At 42.1% G+C, this 25,950-nt stretch overlaps 1 protein-coding gene across 1 annotated transcript; it reads left to right on the forward strand.

The window, feature by feature from the left end:
- The first annotated feature begins 5,931 nt into the window (after positions 1-5,931).
- LOC104297291 (serine/arginine-rich splicing factor 5) lies at positions 5,932-24,235 on the forward strand. Its single transcript, XM_054161599.1, has 8 exons — positions 5,932-6,067; positions 8,248-8,386; positions 12,624-12,694; positions 13,439-13,525; positions 16,067-16,139; positions 20,861-20,934; positions 21,927-22,037; positions 22,930-24,235. The coding sequence occupies exons 2-8, from the start codon at positions 8,261-8,263 to the stop codon at positions 23,219-23,221; spliced, it is 834 nt and encodes a 277-aa protein (XP_054017574.1). The 5' UTR covers positions 5,932-6,067; positions 8,248-8,260; the 3' UTR covers positions 23,222-24,235.
- Positions 24,236-25,950: the final 1,715 nt, after the last annotated feature.

Raw genomic sequence — 25,950 nt, forward strand, 5'->3', positions numbered from 1 at the left:
CTTCAGCTGCTGTGATCTCAGTACCTGTCCTAGTGTGACTGTCTGACCGTATGGGACAAAACCCACATCAGCTGCTAAGACAATATGGGTCTGTCTTGCCTGCCAGAATGTCAACCTCTCAAATCTGTCTTGTGACTGTTGCATGTCTACAGTGCTGCCAGCATCTCGTTTTGGAGAGGAGGTGCAGAGCCAGGAGTCTCAGAAGACAATGAAAGGGAACTGATCTGAAACCTTGAATGAACTTGGTTTCAAAGAAGTATTCATATATCCACAGAGGATCCAGCCAACCAGATCAGACTGACTGGTTTTATCAGGGAAATAACAGAGGAGTAAAGAGGAAGACTGTAACAGCTGGGGAAAGAAACAGCTTGAGCTAAAATGACTTTGTTAAGAAAGTAGATTTCATGCATGATTTTTAGGCCATAGACTATTTGTGCTACAGATGCTGGGGTACAGAAGATTTTTTCCACTCCTATGGTAGCCAAGCACTAAGAATGCTTAATCCTGTTGAATTAATCAAACTGCTGAGGTGACTGACTACTGAAAGAGTTGCTACTGTGTAAACCCTTAGAGCATTACCTCTAAGCTGCTGTGAAAGCCTTGGCATAATAAACCTAGATTAACGAAGACTAGGGCATATCCTGAGACAAACAGGTAATCAGAACATCCTCCAGCATGCACTGAGAAAATGTGTGCTGTGCTGGAGACAGCGGAGAAGCCAGCCCTTGAGAAGGGTAGTGTTGGATGATTAGGTCTTGCATAGGGAAGGATGCTCCATGGAGTAGGTCTAAATCTCAGCAATTTGAACTCACTGAAAATGCAAGCAAATTGATCTTTTCCTGTCTTTGGAGGAGTTACAGCCCCTCTACAGTTCACCAATAAAATATTTAAATGGATTCCTCTCCTGTCTTTGGACACCACAAAACAGTGGGGAAATAATTTCTCAGTTTCATTTTCTGCTTTGATTTACATCATGAAAGTACGTTGGGAGAAACTGCACTAATCCCATTACTGTGTTAACTGTTCTTACCAGCTTTGTTTACACCTTCTCATCTTGGTGACCTAGCAAGCATTTGAGCAAAATCTTAAGAGGACCCCTAAGCATCACAATACCTCAGTGACCCTGATCCTCACATTACATCCAGTGGTGCTCTCACTGTGCAGAGGAAGAAGTGCCATCGCAGGGGGAAAGGGCTAGATGTCACTACAAGGTAGAAATGTGAAGCCTGTATGTATAATTGCAATCCAGTCTCAGCTGCTGGCCAAATGTGGAGCTGCCTCACTAGGCTTTTCCCTATTTCACCTAAATCTTCTCTGCACACTTTTGTTTCTGCTTCAGGACAGGCCTGGAATGGGCCACTGAAACAACTGGATGGCTGGTTGCCTGTGATGGTCCCCAGGGCCTGAGCATTCCCCTCACAAACACCACTGTGGGCTCACCCTGGGTACACAGAGCAGTGCAAACCACCAAGACTGGCTGCTTTCTTTGCAAAGCCTCTAGGTGTGTTTGCCATGCATTTGCTCAGTAAGAGCCTAATTGCCTACAGTATCTTCTCATAAGGACAGTAACACAAGTTCAGTACTTCATAATCCTCAGGGCACCTCTACCTCCCAGCTCTATACCCTAACCAGCAGGGAGCCTAATGGGCTTCATCAGGGAGCCTCAGTCCAACTGTCTTTGTAAGAGAAAGAATAAGCAACCAAGTAGTACAAGAGAAAGCATGAACTCATTGTAGTTTAGGCAATCACTTTGCAGAAGGAATGCTGCATTCAGTTCCTGCTGGAGGTTTGGTTTAGGTATTTTCTATTAAACAGACAAATGATTAAATACAGAACAAAGTCTCAGGGTGGGAAAGAGGCCCTAGGATGCCTCTCCCAGCACTCCACTAGGGCTGCCCTTACACTTGGTTGTCTGCTCCATAGTGGTACAGCTTGAATGAGAGGAGCCTCTCTCCACCACCATCAGCTCAGACTGTGGTTAGGGCACTCTGTGGTGAGATTCTGAATTTTCAGACTGAGGAAGTTAGCAGACCAAATCCTCCAGTGATGGATATTTTAAACAATAGGCCATTTACAAAACATAGCTGTTGGTCTCAACATGTCTCTTGGCAGATAAAAAAAAGGCTGAGTTCTAGTTAGTCCTCACTAGAAACAGATGTTGGTACTTTTCTTTGAGACTCTTTCTTGAGCAGTGGATCCCAAGTGGAGCAAGGCTCTGTTTTCCCAGCTGCTGGGAGGTGTGTTTGTACTGAGCAGAGGCAGGATGTTAAATCCTACATCTCTCACCACTGCTTCCTAGCAGCTTCTCAGTCACTAGCTAGTATGTGGGCATTTTTGGTCCCCAGGTGTCTGCCTTCACCTGTGTCCTGTGCAAGACCTAGCTCTATGTCTTGGGTTACTTCTGAGTGGCTAGCACCTGTTAGGTGCTGCAGTGAGGGCAACTGAGTGGTTGTCTCCAGCCAGAAGTGGTGTGCCAGTGGTCCTTGGGGAGTCCTTGGCCCAGCTCTGTCACATTCCAATGTAAGTGCTGAAGTCATCCTACAACTATTTCAAATCTTTTCCCAGACCAGTTCCCCCAGTTCCTTGATTGCTGTCCTGGCATTTCATATGAACCCTGTGGCTTTTGTTGTATGGATTTGCCTAAACCCAAGGACTGTTTTAAACTGCAGACTTAAGAAAGCATTCTATGCTTTCTTTATTATTAAGCACATTCAAACATCACTACCACCACTGTAATGAAGACTTTCTCTCCTGCTACTTTTGAAACAGGGCATAATCTCTAATCTGTGGTACTGAACCACAGCATCCTGCTTTCTGCCACAGAGAAATTAAATGTCTTCTTCATGGGAGCAAGAAAGCAGTTCATTTACCCTAGCAATTAAAGCAAAACAAAATGCAAAACCAACCAACAACATAATTTTTAGCTATCTCAATTCCAGCTGTGTATTTGCTACATTTGTGTAAGCAAATACACAGTCAGGAGGCTAATAGTTCCCACTTAGCTTTCAGATGGTCTTCTGAAAGATCAATCTTTTTGTGCAACCAAAATAACGAGGAAACTAAAATACAGTTTTAGTACAAAAGTTGATTTTGCACATGGCAGCTTCCAGAAATGCTACCCACACACTAGAGGCAGTGCTGCAGATTCTTCTAATGATAGATTTCATGCCTTTTACCACCCATGCACAGTGTCCACAACTAAGAAAGGAAAAGTGGGGCTCCAGCCCAGCTCAGGCACTGCCAGAGCAGCCAGAGCTGTGTTCCAGATGCAGAGTTGCATTCTTCCCCACTGGCACAATCCCAGAGGCAGCAGAGATGCAGGGCAAAACCAAAATAAAAGCTTTGATTTGGTTTCTGGCATGACTTATTGCCACTAACTCACATCCCTATTACTCCCATACCATTACAAGATTGCCACCTAAGGAGCTTTATTCTGCTTCTGAGCTTCTTACAGAGCAAATCAAGCACATAGGAACATAGAGACTCTGGTGCTACTCCTATAATAGTCCAGCTCTTCTACCTATGCAGAATCTGCATAGAGAGAGCCACAGGGTTGTGATTTTGAGCATCTTGGATAGTCTTACCAAATAAAAAAGTAAAATGGCCTTACAACTGAACATTGTATTCAAAGTTGTAAGATGTACTTGTCCCAGCTACAGCTGCCTGCTTTTTATTTCAACCACAGATAGCTTTGTTAAGCTGTCACATCACTCCATTTTCTTACCAAAAGGAGTTCACATCAGTTGCTTTGCAGGAAAAGCCAAGAGCATCAGGCAGAGTGTTGCTGGAAAGCTGAGAAGAGTGAGCCTTCCCCTCTACTCAGCACTGGGGAGGCCACTCCTGGAGCATTGTGTCCTCTGCTGGGCTCCCCAGTACCAAAGAGATGGGGACTTACTAGAGATAGTACAGCACAGGGCCACAAAGATGACTGCAAGAGTGGAGCATCTCTCATGTAAAGAGAGGCGTGAGCAAGCTGGGATTCTTCAACCTGGAGAAGGCTGCATGTGTATAGATACATACCTGACAGGAGGGAATGCAAAGAAGGGAGCCAGGCTTTTCTCAGTAGCATCCACTGAAAAAAAAAAAACACCAAAAAACAACATTAAATTCCATCTTAACACAAGAAAATATTTTTTTTTTTTTCTGTAAGGGTGGTCAAACACTGGATTGGGATGTCCAGAAAAGCTGTGGAGCCTCCATCTGTGGAGATATTAAAAAGCACGCCTGGGGAGCTGAACCAGATAATCTCAACGGGTCCCTCCCAAACAGAATGATTCTGGTTACTACGGATGTTGAATGCACAGGTTATCTCTATCCTAAAGAATAAATAGAGAGCAAGAAATGTGAACGATGCCTGAATCTAACATACTGTGTCATAAATTTAGATATTTACTCCAAGTTAAAACAGGAAATCCAGACACGGTATCAGGCAAGGGAGGGAAGATGGCAAAACAAGCTGCAGCTGTATGGTGGTTCTGTGTGGTGAAGATGTAACAAGCTATGCTATACTGAACTGCCATGAATTATACTGTTAGAATTCTATTAAATAAATACATCCCAGGCACTGGGTGAAAAAAAAAGCCACGGAAGTATTGTGCTGTATGTATATGCATGGCAATACTAACTTCTGCCCAGCCCCTTCGTACAGAAGCCTGTTCTCTTCACTAGCCACTTTTCCCCACCCAAGGTTTCCCCCTGGTGTTAGCGACAGTAACAGTATTTTGGTTTTATCCAAAGCAGCATAATTATGTGTGCTGAAGAGGTGAGAGAGTGAACTTTTGTTGGCAGGAGAGCTGTAGTTGCTGAACTAACATGTAACGCCTCAGATGAACTCTTCAAACGCATGCTTTCCCTCATCCACTTGTTAATCAGTATAGATAGCTGTCCTTTTTTGCCATGGCTTGGTCAAAAGTCACAGGTAATTCAGCACGGAGCAGAACGGCTGAGGGGCAGCAGCAGGTCGGCAGAGATGCATAGACAACGTATTGCTTCATTGGGACAGAAGTGCGATTTATTTCAGGGTGCTTCATAGCAAGTGGTGGCTCCCAGCACGTTCTTGCCCCTCAGCCTGGGCTTCACTGGAGCCTTCTCAGCCTCCCCCTTAGCCAATGGCCCCAGCCTCACAGCTCACCCTAACTGGGCCCACAGCCTGTCCAAGAACACTGCATTCCCTCTAGCACCTCTCTCCTCCCAGACAGAAGCCACCGGCCTCAGGATTCCTCATCTGGATGGTATGGATGTCCTGGGCTGCAAGGAGAATGATGGTGAGCAGGTCAAGGGAGGTGATTCTGCCCCTCTATTCCACTGCCTTGAGACTTTCCCTGGAGTACTGTGTCCAGCTCTGGGGCTCCCAGTGTGAAAAAAAGACACGGACCTGCTCGAGTGGGTCCAGAGGAGGCCACAAAAATTATCAGAGATGGAACACCTCTGCTGTGAAGAAAGGTTGAGAGATCTGGGGTTGTTCAAGCTGGAGAAAGCTCCAGGGAGACCTTTTATCAGCTGTCCATTAAAGAGGGGCTTGTAAGAAAGGTGGGGAGAAGCCTTTTCAGCAGGAGTTTTTTTAGCGGGGTCTTGTCTCTTGTGACAAGACAAGGGGTGATGGTTTAAAACAAAAGCAGGGTACACTTAGATTAGATATAAGGCTGAAATGGTTTACAGTGAGGGTGGTGAAACACTGATAGAGGTTGCCCAGAGGGGTGGTAGATGCCCAGAAACATTCAGCGTCGGGCTGGAGCGGGCTCCGAGAAACCTGACCCAGCTAGAGACGTCCCTGCTCACTGCAGGGAGGGTCGGACTAGACGCCCGCTAAAGGTCGCCACTCTAACCCCCACAACATCCGCCTACCCGCGCTACGCCTCCCGCCGCGCCCAAGCCCTGGGGCGCGGGGGCGGGGGGCGGCGGGCGGCCGCGGGGCACGCTGGGAGTTGGAGTCGGGCGTTGGCGGCTGCGCAGCGGCTGTTGGGGGCGCGCGGCGGTGTCGGCTTCACGTAGGAAGAAGGCAGCCATTGCCACCGCGGCCGGGAAGAGCCGTTTCCTCACGGCCTGCAGGATCCAGCGCTCGGTGACGGTGAGCGTCCGCCCCTCCTTGGGTCACTCGGTGGCGGGAGGGCCAGAGATGGGTCGGGCGTTGAGTTGCGAGCATGGTTTATGTAGCCGGGCCCAGCTGCCGGGTGGGGACGGGCCTGGGCCTAGCTTGGGCCTGGCCTTCGCCTTCCTTGTGGCGGCGCCGGGCTAAAGGGAAGGAAGCGGCCCTCGGAGGGCTCACTGGCGCTGCCGCTTAGGTCCTTGCTTAATGGAGGCGCGGCGGCAGCAGGCCGCGAGGGGCACCGCGTTTCATCGCTACCCCGCGGCTTGTCGAGGGAGGGCTGATCCCTACCGTTTTGCTCGGAGGGATGGCTGGGAGTCGTTGGGGCTTGAAGGTGAGTGTAAAGCTTTCGCGGCCGGCGCCACAGTGCCGGAGGAGTGATCGCTGCTGGGTGGGCCGGCGCCTCAGTGACGGCGAACCCGAGGAGAGGGGCCATCTGCCTCGAGGCGGCGGCGAGTCTAGCGCAGCCTCGTCCTGTCTCCTCAAAAAGGCGGACAAGCAGATGGCCTTGTGCTGTGGGCCCATGCCTTCTGAAGGCCTTTCCGCCGGTATGTGGTATCTCGTGAGCCACAAGCAAGAAAACGCCGTTGTACTGTGCTGGGAACAATGTGTGAAGCTCTGAGAATTACAGATGTCGATACGGATCTCGGCATCCATTGTGCTCCGTGATGTTTGAGTAAATAATGCATGGACAGGTAATTCGCGCGTCTTAATGTTGTATCCGTGATAGTTTCTGAGGCAGGCAGTTCCATCCACCCTTTTTCTACGACTAAGTTAGTTGGGGTTTTTAGTTAAAAGTATTGTGCGGCAGCTGTGCACTCGTTTTAACGTCAGATCTGTTTTGTTCCCAAAATGTGTGCTGTTGCCAGAGTGATTGTGCTTGTCGTGTTTTAAAGCACGCAGTTACGTAAGCCTGTCCTTTACTCTGCAGTGATCTCTTCCCCTTAATACCCACTGCTGGCCTCGGCGTTGTTTGTATGGTTAGGGTGCATCAGGGAAACGATTTGTCTGAAGACTAGTCATTCAGCGAGGAAGTTGGATCAGTCCTCTGAACTGGGTTTCCATGTGGGCATATAACTGCAAGGGTGAGCACAAAAGAGGGAATGGTTACAAAGGGCAGCATAGCCTCCTGTGGGGGAAGCACAAAACTTTTCACGTGAAGGCGATTAAATAGCTATTGCCTCAGGTCGTGGTTCATTACACTTCTACCCCTTGCCCTACAAAAAGCCATGTACCCTGTTTTGCAAAGTTCTGGCACTTCTCTGGTGGCACAGTGAGCCTGTGTAAACAAGCTAATCAATAGAAGCCTCTAATGGGTGTTAAGACAGAACGTAAGTCACACTAATTCAGAATAGACATCCAGATCGTCTTGAACTGCTTTCACAGCTAAGGTGGTAAGTTGTTTACTCTCTGCTTTACAGAGCAGTATTGTAATATAAGATCACATTGTATATCCCGGTCGTGTGGCCTGGATTCTTTGATTTTTGTATAACGACAAGCTCACTGAGTGAGCCAAATAGTTAATATTGACCAGTCTTAAGAAAAAAATAATTCTAAAGCATGTAAACTGAGAATGTGACACAATCAAGGTAAACGATGGAGCTTCCATAAACCATCTCCTACCACTGTTGAAATCTCATAATAACAAAATGTTCCTTCGTAACTTGATAAACCGTTAAAATACAGCTAGTGCAAATATTAGTAATTTCATGATTATAATTTATCTTTTAGGTGCTAATAGACCTTTTATCATAGCAATTCTTTCAGGTGAAAGCAAAAGTCTGAGAGTGTTTTCTGTTGTTGTTCTAATGATTAGCATAACAGTGTTGTTCTCTCTTTTTTTTTTTAACTGTGGTTAGTCTAGTAAATTAATTTTGAGTTTAGAGTGAAGGTTTTTCATGCTCTGTGATACAAAAGCAAGCCAAGACATGATTTCAGATCTAAGATGCCTTTCAGTTGTAGGACCTGAAGGGACAAAAGTGGGAGTTGTATGTTGTGTTTTCTCATTTCTCTGGCTGTGGGGTATTGTGTTTTTACCATATAAACCAGGAAGACAATAAAATCAAATCCTATTTAACCAAGATTTCAGAGATGTAAAAGTCATCTTAATCACCCTGGTTTAAGTCTGTTAATCTGATAAACAGTGCTGTTTTCTTTCCTAGCATCAACCTTAAGATGAGTGGCTGCCGTGTCTTTGTTGGGCACTTGAGCTCACGTGCTCGGGAACGGGATGTGGAGAAATTCTTCAAAGGATATGGACGCATACGAGAAATCCATCTGAAAAATGGATTCGGATTTGTGGTAAGTAGTACCGTCTTTTCCGTTCTCTTGCTTGCAGGTGCTGCTCTTGCTAGGCTGATGCCAAAGAAGGTAAGAGTCCCAAGAGGATAATAGTTCCAAGGGGAAATGGAAAATATCCATTTATCTCACTATTTCTATATTTGTATAATGCTAGACTCCTTTTCAGGTGTTGGGATTACAGTTTTGCCTAGTTTTGGCCAGGTTGTGCTCAAAATCTTGGTAATCACTCTAGCTACATAAAATAATGTTGTCTGATCATAGTCTTCTATGGATTTGAATATTATCCATTATTTCTAAAGACACTAAAAATACTGTCTTAAAGCACAAAACTTGACAAAGTATTGACGTGGAAGAAACTTTATACAGAACCACTTAGGTTTCTCTCTCTCCTGGTCTGTTTGATCGTATCAAAATAATGGCTTGACATGAAAGCAAAGTAGGTGGCTCAGACAAAAGGTGTAATAAGTGCTTGCTGCTAGATTTAAGCAACACAGCTTATGTGCAGCTAGAGTGACACACGTTCACCATCAGTGTATGTTCATGAGGCGTCTGCCAGACTACTGGATCAATTCTTTGGATTGTAGTTTCCTACTGCTGCTTTCTAGAGCTTCTAAACTACTGTCCAAATTTGTACAGCTTTACAGGTTTCCAAGCTGACTTGCAATCAGGCTGTTTCTTAGCAATTATCTCCTGAGACCTGAGAAATTGTTGTTCTGTAGCACAGAGTCCAAACTGGAATGGCCGATACTGCCCTCACACTGTGGCAGGCTTACACCTATTTGTCCTGCCAAGATCAATCCCTTGGGTGAAGTTTTGGGAGAAGAACAAAAACACAGGCTTTGCCTCCTTTAGTTTCATATAAGCATTACTTCTTCACTTCTACGCATGCTGGTTTCCTGACTGCCCTGCATTATGACCTAATTCTTGTTGACTGCCAGTGGGTAAATACCTGCCTCTTAAAGTCTGGGGGTAAATGGCTGACCTAAATGTGAGCCTGAGTTTATTTAATGTGTCCTTTCCAGTTGCTCAATCACCTTTCTCTGAGCATTCCTCTTATCTTCTTGGGCGGGGCCTTCGACTCATCAGGAACAGCTTCTGTGTGACTGCTGTACATGACCTGAGTCAGCCAACCTTCCTTCCTCTCCTCCAGTTGCTAGGCAGAACGGGGTTTTATCGTGGGCTTTTTTTTTTCTGTCCTTTCCCCAGATCTTGTTAATAGGTTTGAATAATTGTCATACTAATAGGCTTGAGTAGTCCTATAACTGTCAAAAAAAGTGTTGTCATGATGAAGAATTTTATTCTTGCATCGGAACAGCATTTTCTATGCCTTTACCTGTTGCTGTATCACTGTGCACCCACATGAGGAAAGCACTCCATCATCTCTAACTGTGGTTTAGCTTTAGGAAGATTCTGACTGGATCCCATTTGAGCTGCTTTTTTTTTTAGGCTGAACAGACATGACTCTTTCAACCTTTCTTTGTTCTCCAACCTCCTTATCAGTTTTGGTGGCCCTCTGCTGGTCCTGTTCCAATATTTCCACATCTTGAGCTGGAAGAACCAAAACTTGACGCAGCGTTCTGCATGTGGCCTAACCAATAGCAAATAGCTTGAAATAGTCACATTGGTGTGCTGGCTGTTCTCTTAGTGATTGCAGCCCAGGACATGGTTTCCTTTCATTACAGCAAAGCCACACTGCTGACTCATGCCTAGCTGACTCTCCACAAGGATTTCCACGTCTTTTTCTGCAGAGCTACACTTCAGCCACTCAGACCCCAGCCCATTCTGCTTCTAAGGATTATTCAATCCCAGGAGTAGGACTTAACATACATGTCTTGTTAAAACTTGCAGTTCTTGCTGGTCTTGTCCTTCAGCTTATCAGGATCTCTCTGTGTGCTGTTTTTTTCATCTGGTATATCTGTTTCTCCACTCACTTTGATATCGGCCACAAAATCAGCGAGGTTACACTCGGCCCTGTCATCTGGGTTGTTCACGAAGATATTGAATAGCATTGTCCTTTGTGATACCTCACTTGTTCTGTGCTGTCAGTTCATCTTTGGTTTTGGTTATTTATAAAACCTCTTGCAAAGCCAGGCTGTTTTCATTGAACATGGTTGTAGCATTAAAAGCATGTTTCATTGTGCTCAATTCAAATAATTGCCTGATCTTTGAAACTAATTATATTTACTTGAATTTTGTAGATTGCAGTGCAGAATGTTTTCAAACTTGAGACCATAAACCTTGTATGCAAAACTAGATAGACTTGCAGACATTTGGTTTGTTAGAAACTAGCTGAAATCATGGGAGTTGTGTGCGCTAACTATTGTATATGCTAAATGTTGAGCCTAACTGAATGTTCTTAAGATGGCAATGGTTCATCTTGGTAGAGAAACAGATTTCAGTGCAGAAAGGGGAAGATTGCTTAAGCCACCATTGCTACTGAAAAGCTGTTTGCAGTTATGCAGACACTTTCTTCGACTTGAGAAGCTGCTTCTCTGTTGGTTGTTGCTCTTAAACTGTAGGTCTACAATTTATTTTTCTTCAGCCACACTGTTGGTTCAAGCAGTCCCTCACCAGCTGCTCAGTCTCATGGCTTGCTTTCTTTCCCTTCTCCCACTGCCCCACATGGTGTTGCCATGGTTGTTCAGCCACATAATGGACCTAGCTGGGAAGCTGATCTAGTTGAAAAATAACACCGTCTTTTTCACCCCACTTCCTGCACAAAGTGCTGTTTTTCTTCTGGATAAGTTTCTTGACCTAGTTTCCTGCAGAGTTGTACAAAGAGCTTTGCCAAGAGCCAGTGGGATGGATAGTGGGCAGAGGCTACTTGGGCTGACTAAAACAGCGTTGCTGCCAAAGTGACTGATTCCATTGCTAGTGTATGGAATTGCATGTTATAGCTGATCCAGGCCCACAGGTGGCCCATGATGAAGAGGGAATTGTTTCATACTATTTTTACATAGGCACCTTTTTGTGAGAATAGCAAGCTGAATTTGTGCAGAGGAAGATCAGAAGGGCTTTTTTTCCTAGTTTACTGTATTTGCCAATTCAGTAATAATCAAATCAGACCTAAATCCCTTAAGAGAGTTTTGGGAATACACAGTTCTCCTCTTTTTGCTTGCAGTTCATCAGCCCATGCTGTTAGATAAGATTTCCCTGTATGTAAAGCTGTATTTAAAATTCTGTGCTTTGGAGTAATCCCCCCATCTCTTTCCCAAAAAGTATTCTGGATATTTCTCTAATAAAACAGGAAATTTAATTAGTATATTTTATCTAGGTCCTGAAAATAGTTACACTGAAACAACTAAGGGAAGCCAAAGGAATTCTGGATGGAGAGAGAAGAAATTACCACAAATCACAGAATCCCAGAATGTTAGGGGTTGGAAGGGACCTCCAAAGATCAAGTCCAACCCCCCTGCCAAAGCTGGATCACCTAGGGCAGGCCACACAGGAATGCATTCCAGGCGTGTTTTGAAAGTCTCCAGAGAAGGAGACTCCACAACCTCTGGGCAGCCTGTTCCAGTGCTCAGTCACCCTTACTGTAAAGAAGTGTCTCTTCACGTTGAAGTGGAACCTCCTGTGTTCTAGCTTGTACCTGTTGTTCCTTGTCCTGTCACTGGGCACCACCAAAAAGAGGCTATCACCTTCATTTTGACACCCACCCCTCAGACATTTATAGATACTGATAAGGTCCTCTCTCAGCCTTCTCTTCTCAAGGCTAAACCACCACAGTTCTCTCAGTCTTTTGTCATAGGAGAGATGTTCAAGTGCTGCAATTATCCTCCTAGCTCTGTTGGATCCAACAGATCTGTTGCAATTATCCTCCTAGCTCTGTTGGATCCAACAGATCTGTTGCAATTATCCTCCTAGCTCTGTTGGATCCAACAGATCCCTTCCTCTTTTGAATTGGGGTGCCCAGAACTGGATGCAGTATTCCAGGTGTGGTCCTTTCCAGGGCAGAATGGAGGGGAAGGAGAACCTCCTTAGACCTGTTGAACACACTTTTCGTGATGCACCCCAGGATGCCATTTGACCTCTTGGCGACAAGGGCACATTGTTGTCCCACATGAGAACATCTTGACTTTTCAGTCATAAATATACTAGGAAGGGACTTCCTTGTCTGAAGTTCTGGCTGGTACATGCTGCAGAAATGTAAAATTTATCCATAAAGAAAACACATTTTCTAGCATTTGAATGTACTGTGAGGGAAAATACATTCTTATTCCTGTTTTCTTTCTAGGAATTTGAGGACCACAGGGATGCTGATGATGCGATTTATGAACTAAATGGTAAAGAGTTATGCGATGAAAGGTAAGCACGATACCATAATCTCCTTCTAACAGCAGACGTGCTTTGTATCCACATATAGGGTACTAGCTTGTGCCAGAGCTGGTGAGGTAGACCTTCTGTAACAGTACCTAAGAAGATTCAGTGGGACCCTGGCTACAATCTCCTCTAACAAGCAGAGATATCTTTAGGACTAGGGGATGGATGGTTTTGAGCGGAGCTGGATGTTTTTTCCACTTGCACTTATTTCTACAAAGCAAATTTGAGGGCTTGTCACTAGAAATGTTAGTACAAGCAAATTGAACTTATCTGCTGTTTATCTGTTGACTTCAAAAACTAAGTTGATGATGCCTCTCATTATGAGTGTTGCCCTTCATTTTGCAACAATGTGGACTGTAGTCATTTTATGTTGCAGTGATTTTTCTTCTGATCATGGAAGCTGGGTTTAGGTCATTAGGTTGTTGTTGCTTATTTTGGTACCGTTTTCCCTCTGTGATGACTCTTGTACTCTGGATGAGCAAATTGAATTGTTTCAGTCTGAGTTAAAGACCTGTGGCAATTTCCATGAATGTGTGAGGGAGATAAATGAGACAAGAGTCTTTAAGAAATGCCAGTGACCATTGTATGAATCGTTGCTTGCAAGGGCAAGATCAGTCTTGTTTGTGCATATATACTTCCAGTTGTAAAAGATTGGAATCAGTGACAAATACTTAAAGCTTACGGGTTTGGTTTTTTTGTTTGCTTACCTCCTTTTGTTCCTGTTGGAAGGGTTACAATTGAGCATGCTCGAGCCCGAAGAGGAAGAGGCAGATTCCCACAACGGTTCAGTTATTACCAGTCACAGAGTGGATCTAGGTAGGTGATCTATACTCTTGTTTCGTACAGACACGCTAACTGAAGAGGTGTACTGAAATACTGCTTTCTTTTTGTGGTTGGAGTTAGGGATCCCCTTGTATAGCTTCATGAAAGAAGTTTTGTGTTCTCCAGCCTTGGAGGTCCATTGCTATTATTTACCTCCTCTGGCTGAACAGAATGTGGATACTAAAGCAGTTTAACTGGCTTATAAAAGGTTCACAAACCTATTATGAAATGCTCCTTCTCCATGTTGTAGGCACTGCATTGGTCTTGCTTCCTACTGTTATGTAAATGATGCGAAGGAGTAATGCTGCAGTTGGATTGCCTGTTTTTAACACTGAAGAATAATGCCAGAGCTTCTCTGTTAAGGCTTTTGTCATTAAACTGAGGTTACAGGCTAAGGAGAATTACTGTAGAGCACTGAAATAGGCTTTCACAATTCCAGTTCTATGGCTATCAAAATGCTGACTTCAGCACAGCATACAAAAGGAACTCTGAGGAACAGTGCTAGGGCAGGAGATACCAGCACGTGTGGAAGTGTTTAAATACCAATCAACTAAGCTTGCTGACTGATCAGGTGGCTTGCTGAAGGAGGGCCTATGTTCAACAATGGAATCTGAGAAACATAACTTAGCTCCTGTCCAGGATACCTGTAGTGAACATACAGTATTTATGGAGTTGTTCACTTCCGTGGTTTGAGCCAACGGTGAACCTTGTGGTGGACTTGGTGAAAGTTCTGCAGATTTTCATATATGCAAAGTGTAGTAGTTTGGTAGAATCTCAGTATTTTAGATCTACCTGTGTGAATCACAGAATGTGTGGAGTTGGAAGGGACCTTGAAAGATCATCTAGTCCAACACCCTTGCCAGAGCAGGATCACCTAGAGTAGGTCACACAGGAATGCGTGCAGGCAGGTTTTGAATGTCTTCAGAGAAGGAAACTCCACAATCTCTGGACAGTCTGTTCCAGTGTTTTGTCACCCTCACAGTGAAAAAGTTTTCACTTACGTTCACATGGAACCTCCTGTGCTCCAGCTTTCACCCATTGCCCCTTGTCCTGTCATTGGACATCACTCGAGAAGAGCCTGGCTGCATCCTCCTGACGCTCACCCTTTACGTATTTATAAACATGAATGAGGTCACCCCTCAGTCTCCTCCAAGCTGAAGAGACCCAGGTACCTCAGCCTTTCCTCATAAGGGAAATAAATAGGTACAGAATAATTTACTCAGTGGAAGCATTTATAGCTGTGGCCTGTGCAGAGCAGAGTTTGGAGGAAAGACAAAGATTTAACTGACATAAACCTCTGCATTTGTGTCAAAGTCAGAACTGCTGCCAATTACAAACCAGTGTCTGGAGCATCTAATTTGCATATGCAAGTATGCTAATTAGATTATTTTTTCTTTAGTGGCAGTAACCTTGATGCGGTATAATTGGTCCGAGGTCCAGGCTAAAAGTGGAGTTTTAAAGTAGGAAGTGTGATTGAAGGTCGTGGGCATCTGACGTTGTAGTCATGTTCATGGTGTCAGACTGCCGATGCCAGACAGGAAGAGACTGCGGTTTGCAATAATGGAAAAATGAGACTCATCCTGCCAGTTTTGGGACTCTGGGACCTCTGTTTAAATGCCTGGAAGATCTGGATGTTCTGAAAAAATTTGGGACACTTTGAGGTATGCACTGAAATGAAATTGCCTGTGCTTCAGTGTACAAATCAATAAGCACAACGTAGGATTATGTTTCTATGGGAGGAGAAGATGGGAGTAATTTTCTCTTAAGGTCAGTGTTCTTGATTCTGAATCTTTCTGTAGTAACACAAACTACTGCCATTGTTAGAATCCTGCGCTGCATATCAGTGGCACAATTCTCAGATCCCTTTGGATTCAGAATGACTAGGATTGGAAACAGAAATGACCTGCAAGAGCAGTATTCTTTCCAGATGTCTTCTGTTGAACATGTTCAAGCCACGGTTTCATTTTTTTTTAGGAGGTCTTCAGTTTTTGACTAAGTGAAAAAACAACAGCTTTCATTCATTAAGGTGCTATAGTTACTTCAGGGCAACCAGTTACCTAGCTCTCATTTTATTAAAGAATATTTCTACTGCCAAAGCAACAGGTGTGCCTCTGTCTTCCTGACATGAAGCAGAACTTCTCCTACCAACTGAGAACCTTCTTTCCTTTTTTTTTCATTGCCCTTTATGTTGTTACTCAAAACCATTTGGGTGAGCCAAGGCTGCTAAATACCAAAATTGAACTAACTCTCTTTACATGAACTAACTCTCTTTACTAACTTCTGTGTGTCAGAAATACTCAGTTATATTTACAGCCTGGGTACAAAGTTTGTTGTCAAAATCCTTTCTAATAGCAGCTCTCTTCTTGTAATGCACTCTAAAATACATTATTGACTAGAGAGAATCAAATCTGCAGTCCAGTAACAAGGAAAATACTTAAATCTCTTGGCAAACTGTAGAAAACATCAGATTTCTTAAGTTACAAATTTCTTACACTGGAGACTTTGTTTGTTTGTTTTCCCTCTGAACTCTTCTAGCCGATATGGACCTCCCGTTCGTACTGAACACAGGATCATAGTTGAAAACCTTTCATCCCGTATCAGCTGGCAGGTGAGTTAATGTCTTCTTTTCCTTTTTTTTTGAAACTTTATTTTCCTGCCCTGTAAGTAGACTGCTCTCAGCCTAATGTCTTACTAAAGCCATCATAAATATTTAGCCTGTGTCCTAGTTTAGAGCGGGACAGATAGCTCTATTGCTCCAAAAGGGGCAAAAGAATAACACTCACACGAATGGATTGGATAGTCATGGCAAGTTTAAATGGAAAAGCAATTCATATACTACAAAGACTGCAAAGCATAGTAGTGAGCATAGCAGTTCCTTTATACCAGATCAAAAAAACTCCAGTGCTTCCCTTCTCCCCACCTGGGGTTCACCAAAAACCCCAGGGTTCTTTCTTCTCCCCTCTCCATTTCAGGCCTCACTAGGCCTGAACTGCACCCCCTTTTTACCCTGGCATTAGCCCTAAACAAGCCAAGATTGTGCAGGAAAAAAACGTAACTCAGGCCTGGGATACTCCCCCATTGTTATAAATCTTGAGAGTTTCTCTCTCCCATGGGAGCAGAGAGGGAAGAAAGAGAAAGACAATAACTTTGCAGCCAGATTTATAAGGGTGCAGGGTTTATGGGTAGAAATAAATGTATTTCCTGTGCCCACCCACTGGGCTGGGCACTCAGGACACTGGAGGTCTCAACTCTGTGTCTTTTTAGGAGGTGCCCAGCCTAAACAGATGACAACATGCTTCACAGTCTGGGAATACCTTGATCATTGTATGGATGGCACAGTGTTTATTAAAGTGGTAGTCCTTGATGTTCCAGTGTACCTTGAAGCTGTTAAATCTGTCAGAAAAGAGCTATGTGTTCTGTTTGATTATGCAGGTGCAGTTGGACATCTGTCAGTGTCAAAGCTAGCACCCAGACAATTTCCTAATCTAGTTACAGCAGCAAACTTCTGGTCAAAATGCTGTACAAGCACCATGTGTGCGTTTAAAGCTCCCGACATTGTTCCAGGAGCAACAGTCAGCATGGACTTGCTTCAGACTGCCATGGCAAGGAGAGTCAGTAGGACTCAAGCTGCCATGGGAGATACGGATCCTGAAACTGATGAGATTTTGAAGTTTATTTGGGTTACACGGTTTTGTAACTACTGAACCATTCTTAATAAAACAAACACTCGAAGTCTTTTGTTTCGCAGCTGTGCAAATAGTTTTAGAACTGGATATGGTAGGTGGGAACTGATTCTCATTTGTTTACCAACTGATAAAAGTTCAGAAGACTCTGGGTCATTTCTGAATTCTTGAAGCATCACATCCATTCAAAATATGTACTACTACTATTCTGTTGTTCCACCTGGAAGTGTATGCCTTTGAGTGAAAGTTGTGGTCTTGTCTTTTCTTGTTGTGCAAAATGTTTTTGTGACATGCATGGTTTAGGAGTCTGATAACACAATAAAGGGGATCTTAGGAGAGCTACTATGTCAAGTATGCTTACTGTGGATATTTTTAAATGCCAACAGTTTTCAGTAATTCTTTTGAAGCTTTTTTTACCATCTTTCCTATATTTTTTTTTTCCCATCCCTTTCTAATGTTTTGCTGATTTTTAGCTTTTAACAGCTTTTTAACTAATTGATGTAATCAACTCATTTAGTTGCTCTTGGGTATTATAGTCTGTAGGAAGTTTTTAAGGGCACAACAACAGGTGCTATTGTCAAAAGGTGAGTGAGTTTAGTCTTGTTCATTAACCTTTGTATTCTTTGAATAGAGGTGCATTAATTAGTGTACTGAAAGATGCAGCAGAACTCATTGAATATTCAAACCCTTGATCTTGCAGCTGAGTCCACAAGAGGAGGCTGTTTGTCTTGTCTGGAGCTCTGATGAAGTGTTTTGTGAGAGCTTGGGTACAGTCCAGCAGATAAATGGTTGAACTAAATTTGTCTTCCGCTTGACAGGTTCAAAAGTTCATAATTATGCAGATATGTTAATTACTGAATAACTAAAAAACCCATCTTCTGACATGATGTGATGTACAAGTGGATTTAATCAAAGCATCTTGTGGGTATGCTGTTTATGTATATGAAGAGATTGTTACAAAACACAGCACTTGGAAATGACAGTAGGGACCAGGGAAGTAAGTTAGCATGGAGTGTAAAGAAACATAAATCCTATAATGCTGTTTGGTGTTAAATTTGTGACTTGAGGAAAAAAAAACAAATTTGTGTTTCTCTAACTTACTTGTGAATATTTATAATGGCTTTATGTATACTTAGACTTTAGACTGAAGCTCACCCAATTGAGATTTCTTTCCAATGAATCTTCAGGATTCTAATTAAATGTTTTAATTATTCTCTTTAAACATGTAAGCTAGCATAAGAGGCTCTACTTCTTGATACCTGCCTGAATAGAAAACATATGAAGCTAACATCCATATCAAGCCTCCTTTACTTTTGAAGCCACAGTGCTTTGTTACTGACTACAGTGTTTCAAATTCTTTTAACTATGCTATTTGCACAACAAGATTAAAGTAGCTAACAGTACTAACAGTAGTGGCATCATTCTTCCTTTCTAATTCCTGAGCTTCTAGCAAGTGCAACAGATAGGGAACCTTGCTTTAAAACTTAGGCACCTAATTTCCTCTTCAGTGTGTGCATCTCCTCATGCTTTGACAGCTTTTTTTTCTCCTTAAATGTTAGTGTTGTGATGTTAAAAAAACCCAACACGCACACAAAAATCAAAACCCACCGACCCGCTAATAAAATTTGTATTCAAATAAGTTTCCTCAAATTGTTGACTGTACTGTTAATAGATAATCTCAGATCTAAGTAGTAGGCAAACTGTCAGACTTCTCCTTATTTTACCAAACACACATTTTTGCATGTTCAGAGCTTTCCAGCCACTTCAGTTTGTCGATACCTGTGAATTTTCAAGCGGTTGGGAAAAGCAGATATGCTACATTAAGATGCAATTTTTAACATGTGGGTTTCCTGTTTATGGTTATCCTACACTTTATTTTCCCTTGCTGCTAAGGACAAGAGGGTATTCTTGTGCTGTTTGAGGTTAACCAGAAGAGTAAAGTTAGGATAAAATCTGACTGTGCCAGTGGTTAACTTCCTCTGGTTCCACAGGTAATTTTAATTCCCGTAATGATGTCAAGTACTCTGAGCGTTTTTGTAACACATGCACACTTCCTCTATTTTGAGCAGTAATGTTGGCATTTTAATCATGTTGCCTCTACTATTACAAATGATATTTTACAATGATGATCCTTAGAATTCAGTATATAGTGTGGCAAGCTTGGGGTGCCCTCAATTTTAAAGCTTCAAGTTACTAAATTAGGATTAACTTTTTCTAATTTCTTTTTGATTTAACCAGTCCTGGTCCAGTTAAACTCGCTGACCTGAGCAGAATTGGAATTTCATTCATTGTCTCTAAATTGGGATAAACTTACTGCAGTATTATTTTTAATGGTGCTGTAGGGCCTGTTTTTCATTTGCTAGTAAGGTTTCTTAATGTTAAGTACATGTGAAATGAGGAAAACGTCTACTAATTTCCATGTGCCAGTTTTTAAAATGAAACCATTGAATTTTAATTAAAATACTAGATGAAATTAAGCAGCCTTATATTATGTAGCAAGTGTTCTAAAGTTTTTTTTTTTGGATTTTTGTTTTGTAGTCTTTCCTTCCCTAAGCATATTTCTAACCAAGTGCATTTTGAACCTGTCCTAACAACCTTAATATAGCTAACTCTCATTTTCCTTGTGTGGAGGAAAAAGAACCAAAGATTTGGGGGTTTTCTAGGGTTTGGCCTGTTCTGAATTTTCCTTTTGGTTCCTATGACACTCCTGTTTTTTGGCGATCTAGATCTTGGTTTGCCTGGGTTTGATCTCGATTGGCTAGCACAGATCATCCTCGGGTTCTTTAGCCACCTCTGGAGACTATGTCCAGTGCTTTCAGGGCCTCTGGTACCTCCGTGAAGCATATTGCTATGAGCCATCACTCTGCCTTTCTCATGTAAGAAAGTTCCTCTTGGCCAGCTAGGTATTGGACAAGCAACAATTTGCTTAAGGTACCTTCTTATGTCATCTGCCACTTGTGGCATGTTGCGGTAAGTAGTCTGGGATTCTAAAATACCAGATACTGTTTGGTAAAAGTACTTCTTTGACTTATACAAATGTTTAGCTTTTTAGTGACCTTTTACATTATTTGTTTGTACTTTATCCTATTGCTGAGCCAGTAATTTTAGAGTGGCTGTGTTAGCCTCTTAAGTTAAATACAAGTCTGTTCATGTGGCATTATAATGTGACAGATTCAAGTGAAATATAAGAAACCTTTTCCTGGTGTAAAATTAGTAATTAAATACCAATTACTCCTTTTTGCATTTAATTTTGCTGTGAAGTTGGGGGAGGTGAGCATATAGACTGAATTTGTCTGTGTATTGTCATCTAACTGGGTTGTTAGCCATGAGCCTTTGCATTTAATACTATGTTGCTTTTCTTCTGATTTCAGAGAATTGGTTGGTATTTTAACTGTTGCATTGTCTTTTCTTAACAGCTGGGTTTGGGATGCAGTGTTATTTTAAAAGTAGTATTTTCACTGTAGTTGTAAAACTGAGGGATTCTTTCTATACAGAGCTGCTATTAAGTATGCTATTTCAGAAACTTTTTTTCTAAATTATATGTACATATGAAAACATCAAGCAGGTTTAGCAGAGAAAGTTTGGGGGGGTATTGCTGCTCTCTGACTTGTCCTGGTTAAGGCTAAAATGTTAACTTTTGCTGCAGGACTTGAAAGATGTCATGAGAAAGGCTGGGGAGGTCACCTATGTGGATGCACACAGAAACAACAGGAATGAAGGGTAAATTAATTTTGTGTCTGTGTATGATAACTGAAATTGTTAAATGCAAGATGATCCTTGTAATGTGAAAGAAATGAAACATGAATCTAAGGTGTGGCTTAGATTCTGAAATTTCTCCAGTTAAAATAAAAAACACACCACAGCAACTAACAAACAGACAGTAAGTACCAGTTCAGAAAGAATATTGAACTCCGTCTCTGCCCAGTGTGTCAAAGCAGAAAGGGAAGGAAGAATACCTTTCAACAGCTGAGTTGTGCTGTCTTTAACTTAGAGTTATTTATGTATAATAATTTGTGATCTTGCTCTTGAGGCTAAAATACCTTCTGTCTGTCATGGCTTTGTGTTGATTCAACAGTCAAAGTCAAGGAAAATGAACATATCTGGTCTCCCCAGGGAATACTTAGTGCCCACTCTCCTCTCTTAATTCTATAGACTACAAAAGTCCTTCGCTACACAGTGGTGGAGAGAGGAAGTATGACTAGAGTCTCTGTGCTGGCAAAACAGTGCTCTAGGGCTGCTAGAAGCAAATGCAGCTTAGACCTGTTGGGTTTTGTTTGTTTGTTGTTTTTTTTTTTCCTCAGGGGAAAACCTTTAAAAAGAGGGGATTTTTCTTTTCACTGTTTAAAATCTAAATAGAACAGGAGAGTCTGCTGCAAGTTTATTTTGTTTCTTGGACAGCTTAGAATGCAGTTTAGTAGAGAACTGAAAGATATTTCCACAGCTGGTGCAGGTTTGTGGCTTCCTAGATTTTCTCCCATCTCATTGCAGATGAGAATTCTGGTAATGTTTAAGATGATGTGAAAGGTATAGATGGCTAGGACTGTTAGTGTCCTATCTTTCTGTTAACTAAGTTAAAAATTAGCTTTCAGAGGATAAAATATCAAGCTGTGAATCAACAGATGGAAAAAGGCCCAAACTTGTTCTCCTGGCTTTTTCATTTTCAGTAAAATGTTCTGGTTTTTGTTGTTTTTTTCCCCCCTGATGATATGCAGGGTTGTGGAGTTTGCATCTTACAGTGATATGAAGAGTGCACTGGAAAAATTGGATGGCACTGAGCTGAATGGACGCAGAATTAAGCTGACCGAGGATCACAGAAGGCATAGGTATGTCACCTGACTTGATAAAATTCTGCTGAGGGCATGGATTTGGGTAGCATTGATACCAAAGTAGTATTATCTAATTCTTTGGCCCCAAGGTAAATACCACCTTGCAGTGATATTTAGGGTGCACACTTTCTAGTAGTGTAAACAAAATGTAGATTAAAGCTAACTTGCTGAAAACAAGGTAAACAGAACACTTTGGGATGAGAGAAAGGGGATAATACTTTTTATAATCATAAAACCTGATATTTAAATTAAAGGACTTTACCCATATTATTTTGATAATTAAAAGCTTTTTAGTTTAATGGAAAGCTGCTTCATAGTCCTGTGAAGTGTTTCTCATAGTGGTGAAAGGAATAGTTTAATGAGGATAAAAGAAAATGTTAGCTTGCTTGCATTGCTCCCAAACCAGTTCTGCAGTTCAGTGATTAAAAAAACATGTTAGCTGCAGCTGTTTTATTGTCTCTCTTAAAAATAAATCCATTTCTTTTCACAAAAAAGGGACAGATAACTAGAGGAGGCGTTAATCTTTTAGGCCTTAAAGTGTGCTGGTGTTCTATGTCTTTAGAGACTCTTCTAGCATCTTGAAAAAAACCCTAATTCATCTGCTTGGCTGTTTCTTGAGAGAATAAATATGAGAGGTATGAATTGCCATTTCTGTGCTTTTCTTCTAAACAGTTAAAAATTAATTTGTCTTCTCCCATCAAAAGTGAGAGGAAGACATATTTTATTAGGCAGGTCTGCTGGCTTTGGCCTAAGAAGATAGTGTTGTGACAGAGTGTAAGAGATAGCTAGCAGCACTCTGCAATTTAACTGCTATGCATAGGACAGTTGAAACCAAATATTTTTTAATTTAGTAGGGATGAGACTACAGCTTTTAATTGTGTTTCTCTAGAAGCAGATCTCGATCAAGGAGTTACTCAAGATCTCGCAGCAGGTCCAGGTCTACAGGATCGTCCCGCTCGGACAGCCGGTCCAGGTCCAGGTCAAGATCAAGGTCCAGGTCTCGCTCCCGCTCTCGATCCCGCTCCCGCTCTCGATCCCGGTCTCGTTCTCGCAGTCGTACGCCTAAAAAGAGTTACTCCCAGAAAAGCCACCGCTCCAGCTTGCTAGCTTCTTCCCCATCTCCCTCTTCTTCTAAAAGAAAATCTCGTTCTAGGTCGAGCTCCGCTCATAGCCGTAGTTAACCGCTCTTAGAGGTGTATTAATGCATTTAATTTGATTCAAGTTTCCTGAAGACTTGAGACAAATTATAGATGAGAACTGGGAGGGGAAGAGTTAACATGATGAAAGGGTAACCTCCTCTTACATTGCCAAAGTGCCTGTCATCAAATAGGCCATCTCTGTGAGGAGGGGCTGTCAGCTTTCTCCTTCCAGTGAGTCTGGAGTGGGAAGTCTTTTTTTATTTTTTTTTCCCCCCCTGCTATTAGTAAACATTTCTATAATAGATATCTTATGTACACATAATGCTGAGGTAATGGGATGAGACAATACGCTGCTTTCTCCCTCTCTTGCCCCCTACTTTCCCCTCCATCTCTAAGGCCTTTGACTTCCAAAATACTATGTACGATAGCTTTTGTCCTTGGTATTAAGTCTGAGAACAGGAAGCGTAGATTTTATTCCTTTGAGGTTCTGTGGCTACTTTTCTGTGTGAGAATGAATGGACCAGCTGAATTTAGAGTTCACTTTTATCCCCCTTGCTTGGCTTAACAGGCTTTTTAAGTTCCAGCTTTAAATGATCTTGATAATATGCTTAATTTGTAACAGACTTTCAGGATTACACATTGGTTAGTTGAACATTGCTAATTTGGATAGTGAATCAATACATTGTTAAGCAGTAGTGAAAGCTGGAATTTCCTGTTAAAATGAGACATACCATCCAGATGTCAGGATTGTTGGGAATCCAGTATATGTGGTATTGTATGTAGAGGCCTTATTTGACAGGTGACTCCATAAAACTGCACAGAAATGTCAATATGCATGTCCATGTTTTTGATGTTTATAAAAGTGACATAGCTTTCATACCCCAAAGTATGATACTGAATAACGTGTGTATGGCTAGTCATAGTCTTGATGGAAAGGAAGGTTATTTTAGTAATGACAGCAGGAAAAAAAAAAAAAAAAGAAGAAAAAAAATGAGAAAAAAAAAAAAGTCCCAGGAAAAGTTTAGTCAGTCGTGACAGGAAAACTTAATCATGTTAAAGAGGGTAATTTCTTAAAATCTCCTGAATGCACAGTTGTTTTGATTAATAGAAATTTACACTGCAGATACTGTTTGTTCTTATCATTTGGAATTAGATGATTTTTTTAACTTCTGTATCATTAAAAGAAGGGAAGCGTTTTTGAAAAAGTATGTAAATTAATCCCAAAGTCTTATGTGTGTTTAAATGTACCATTCCTAATAAAATAAAACCTTTTTCTGGCTTACTTTGCAGTTGGTGTTTAGTAATGTTGCTGTTGCTCACTTTGTACAGTCAGCAGCTGGTTGGATGGATGGCAGATCCTTCTGCAGTCTGTGCAGATAGATTTGTGTAATACCTTCTTGTTTACCAGGAGAGCCAACAACTAAATAGCTGCACGTGCTGGAATCTTCTGGCAGGTAAAAATCATTTGTCACTTCTGAAATACAGTTCCAGATACTGCCCAGACTACTCCTGTGTACACATCTAAGGCTTGAAGGCTGACACCTTTCGGAGCAAGTTATTGCTCATCGTGTTCTTTCCATGTTTGGCTTGGTGGGATATGAATGTACTAGCAGGTCAGAAAGTACAGGGGGGACAAGGAAACCACTTTGCAGAAAAGCCTTACTCCATGCCATTCGGTTAAGAAAGCTGGGGTGTGTTCAGCTGTGTTAAATGCCAGTGTTGCTTACTTCAGTAAGTTTGTTAGACCACCCAAATGTGTCCACTATCTGGCCCTAGTACCTTTGAGATTGGCAAGTGCAGTATCAAAGACTGAATGCTTTTGATCACAGCATGTACCTTGCAGATTGTTTAAATACTGAGTCAATCTAAATCCTGTGAGGTTTATTAATTCTGGATTCTTTGTACAATGTAATTTCCCTGCCTCCCAATCTAGCCATAGATTTGTGTTGCTATTAATACTGGTTAGAGGTCCATATGTTTTTAGGTAAAATTTTACAGCTGAACTGATAGTGGTTTAACACAGAAACACAAAAGTTTTTCTATGCTGTCATAGTAGCAATTCAAGCATCTTTGCCAGCACAGCTGCATCCAAGTCCACTGCAGTGGTGCTTTCTAAATACAGTAACAGGTAACTAAGGTCTGCTTATTGTAGGATGGTGTTATGAATGCAATGTTACACGATGGAAACAGACCTCTCACTATTTCCCCCCCACACACACATTTTTCAAGATGGCAAGCAGTGGCTATTTTTACCCTAAACACACAAAGATGTTTGGGTGAGGAAAAGGTGAGCTTTTGAAATGCTAAGAATATTAAATCTGGTACTTCTGGGGAAAAATTGCTTGTGTGAAGTTGGCAGCTTTCTCAGTATTTATTTGAAGAGCAAGGATAGGAATCTTACGGCTAAAAACAGTTTTCTTAAAGGAAAGGTTGAGTACCTGGTTACTTGGCTCTTAGTTGTTTCTTTTGGTACAACTGATTTAGGTGGCTGAAGAAATAATGGATTTGGAAGCCCAAATTTTTATTCATTGTGCACATAACCTTTCATTAATGGATTTTTTTTTTAGTCAGAAAAAAGCTTAAGCTCTTCAATTGTAAGCGGGGGAGAAGGTGGAAGGGTGGTCTGATTTCCTCTCCCCATTTCCTACTGTGTCACCACACCTTTTTACACCCTTTTTCATAAAGAGAACAGACTATGAATAGCAGATGGCTTGGGGTATTTTTGCCTATCAGGAAGTCCTCACAATTTTGAGGAGGTTTCAGGGCAGCAT

Source organism: Dryobates pubescens, chromosome 5 (genome assembly GCF_014839835.1).
Source record: "Dryobates pubescens isolate bDryPub1 chromosome 5, bDryPub1.pri, whole genome shotgun sequence".
Taxonomy (NCBI): domain Eukaryota; kingdom Metazoa; phylum Chordata; class Aves; order Piciformes; family Picidae; genus Dryobates; species Dryobates pubescens.

Bases quoted from the DNA above. Each gene is read 5' to 3' on its own strand.
- LOC104297291 (XM_054161599.1), top strand. From the start codon at position 8,261: ATGAGTGGCTGCCGTGTCTTTGTTGGGCACTTGAGCTCACGTGCTCGG. The intron at 8,387-12,623 runs GTAAGTAGTACC...TTTTCTTTCTAG, and splicing joins AAAATGGATTCGGATTTGTG to GAATTTGAGGACCACAGGGA. The intron at 12,695-13,438 runs GTAAGCACGATA...TCCTGTTGGAAG, and splicing joins AAAGAGTTATGCGATGAAAG to GGTTACAATTGAGCATGCTC.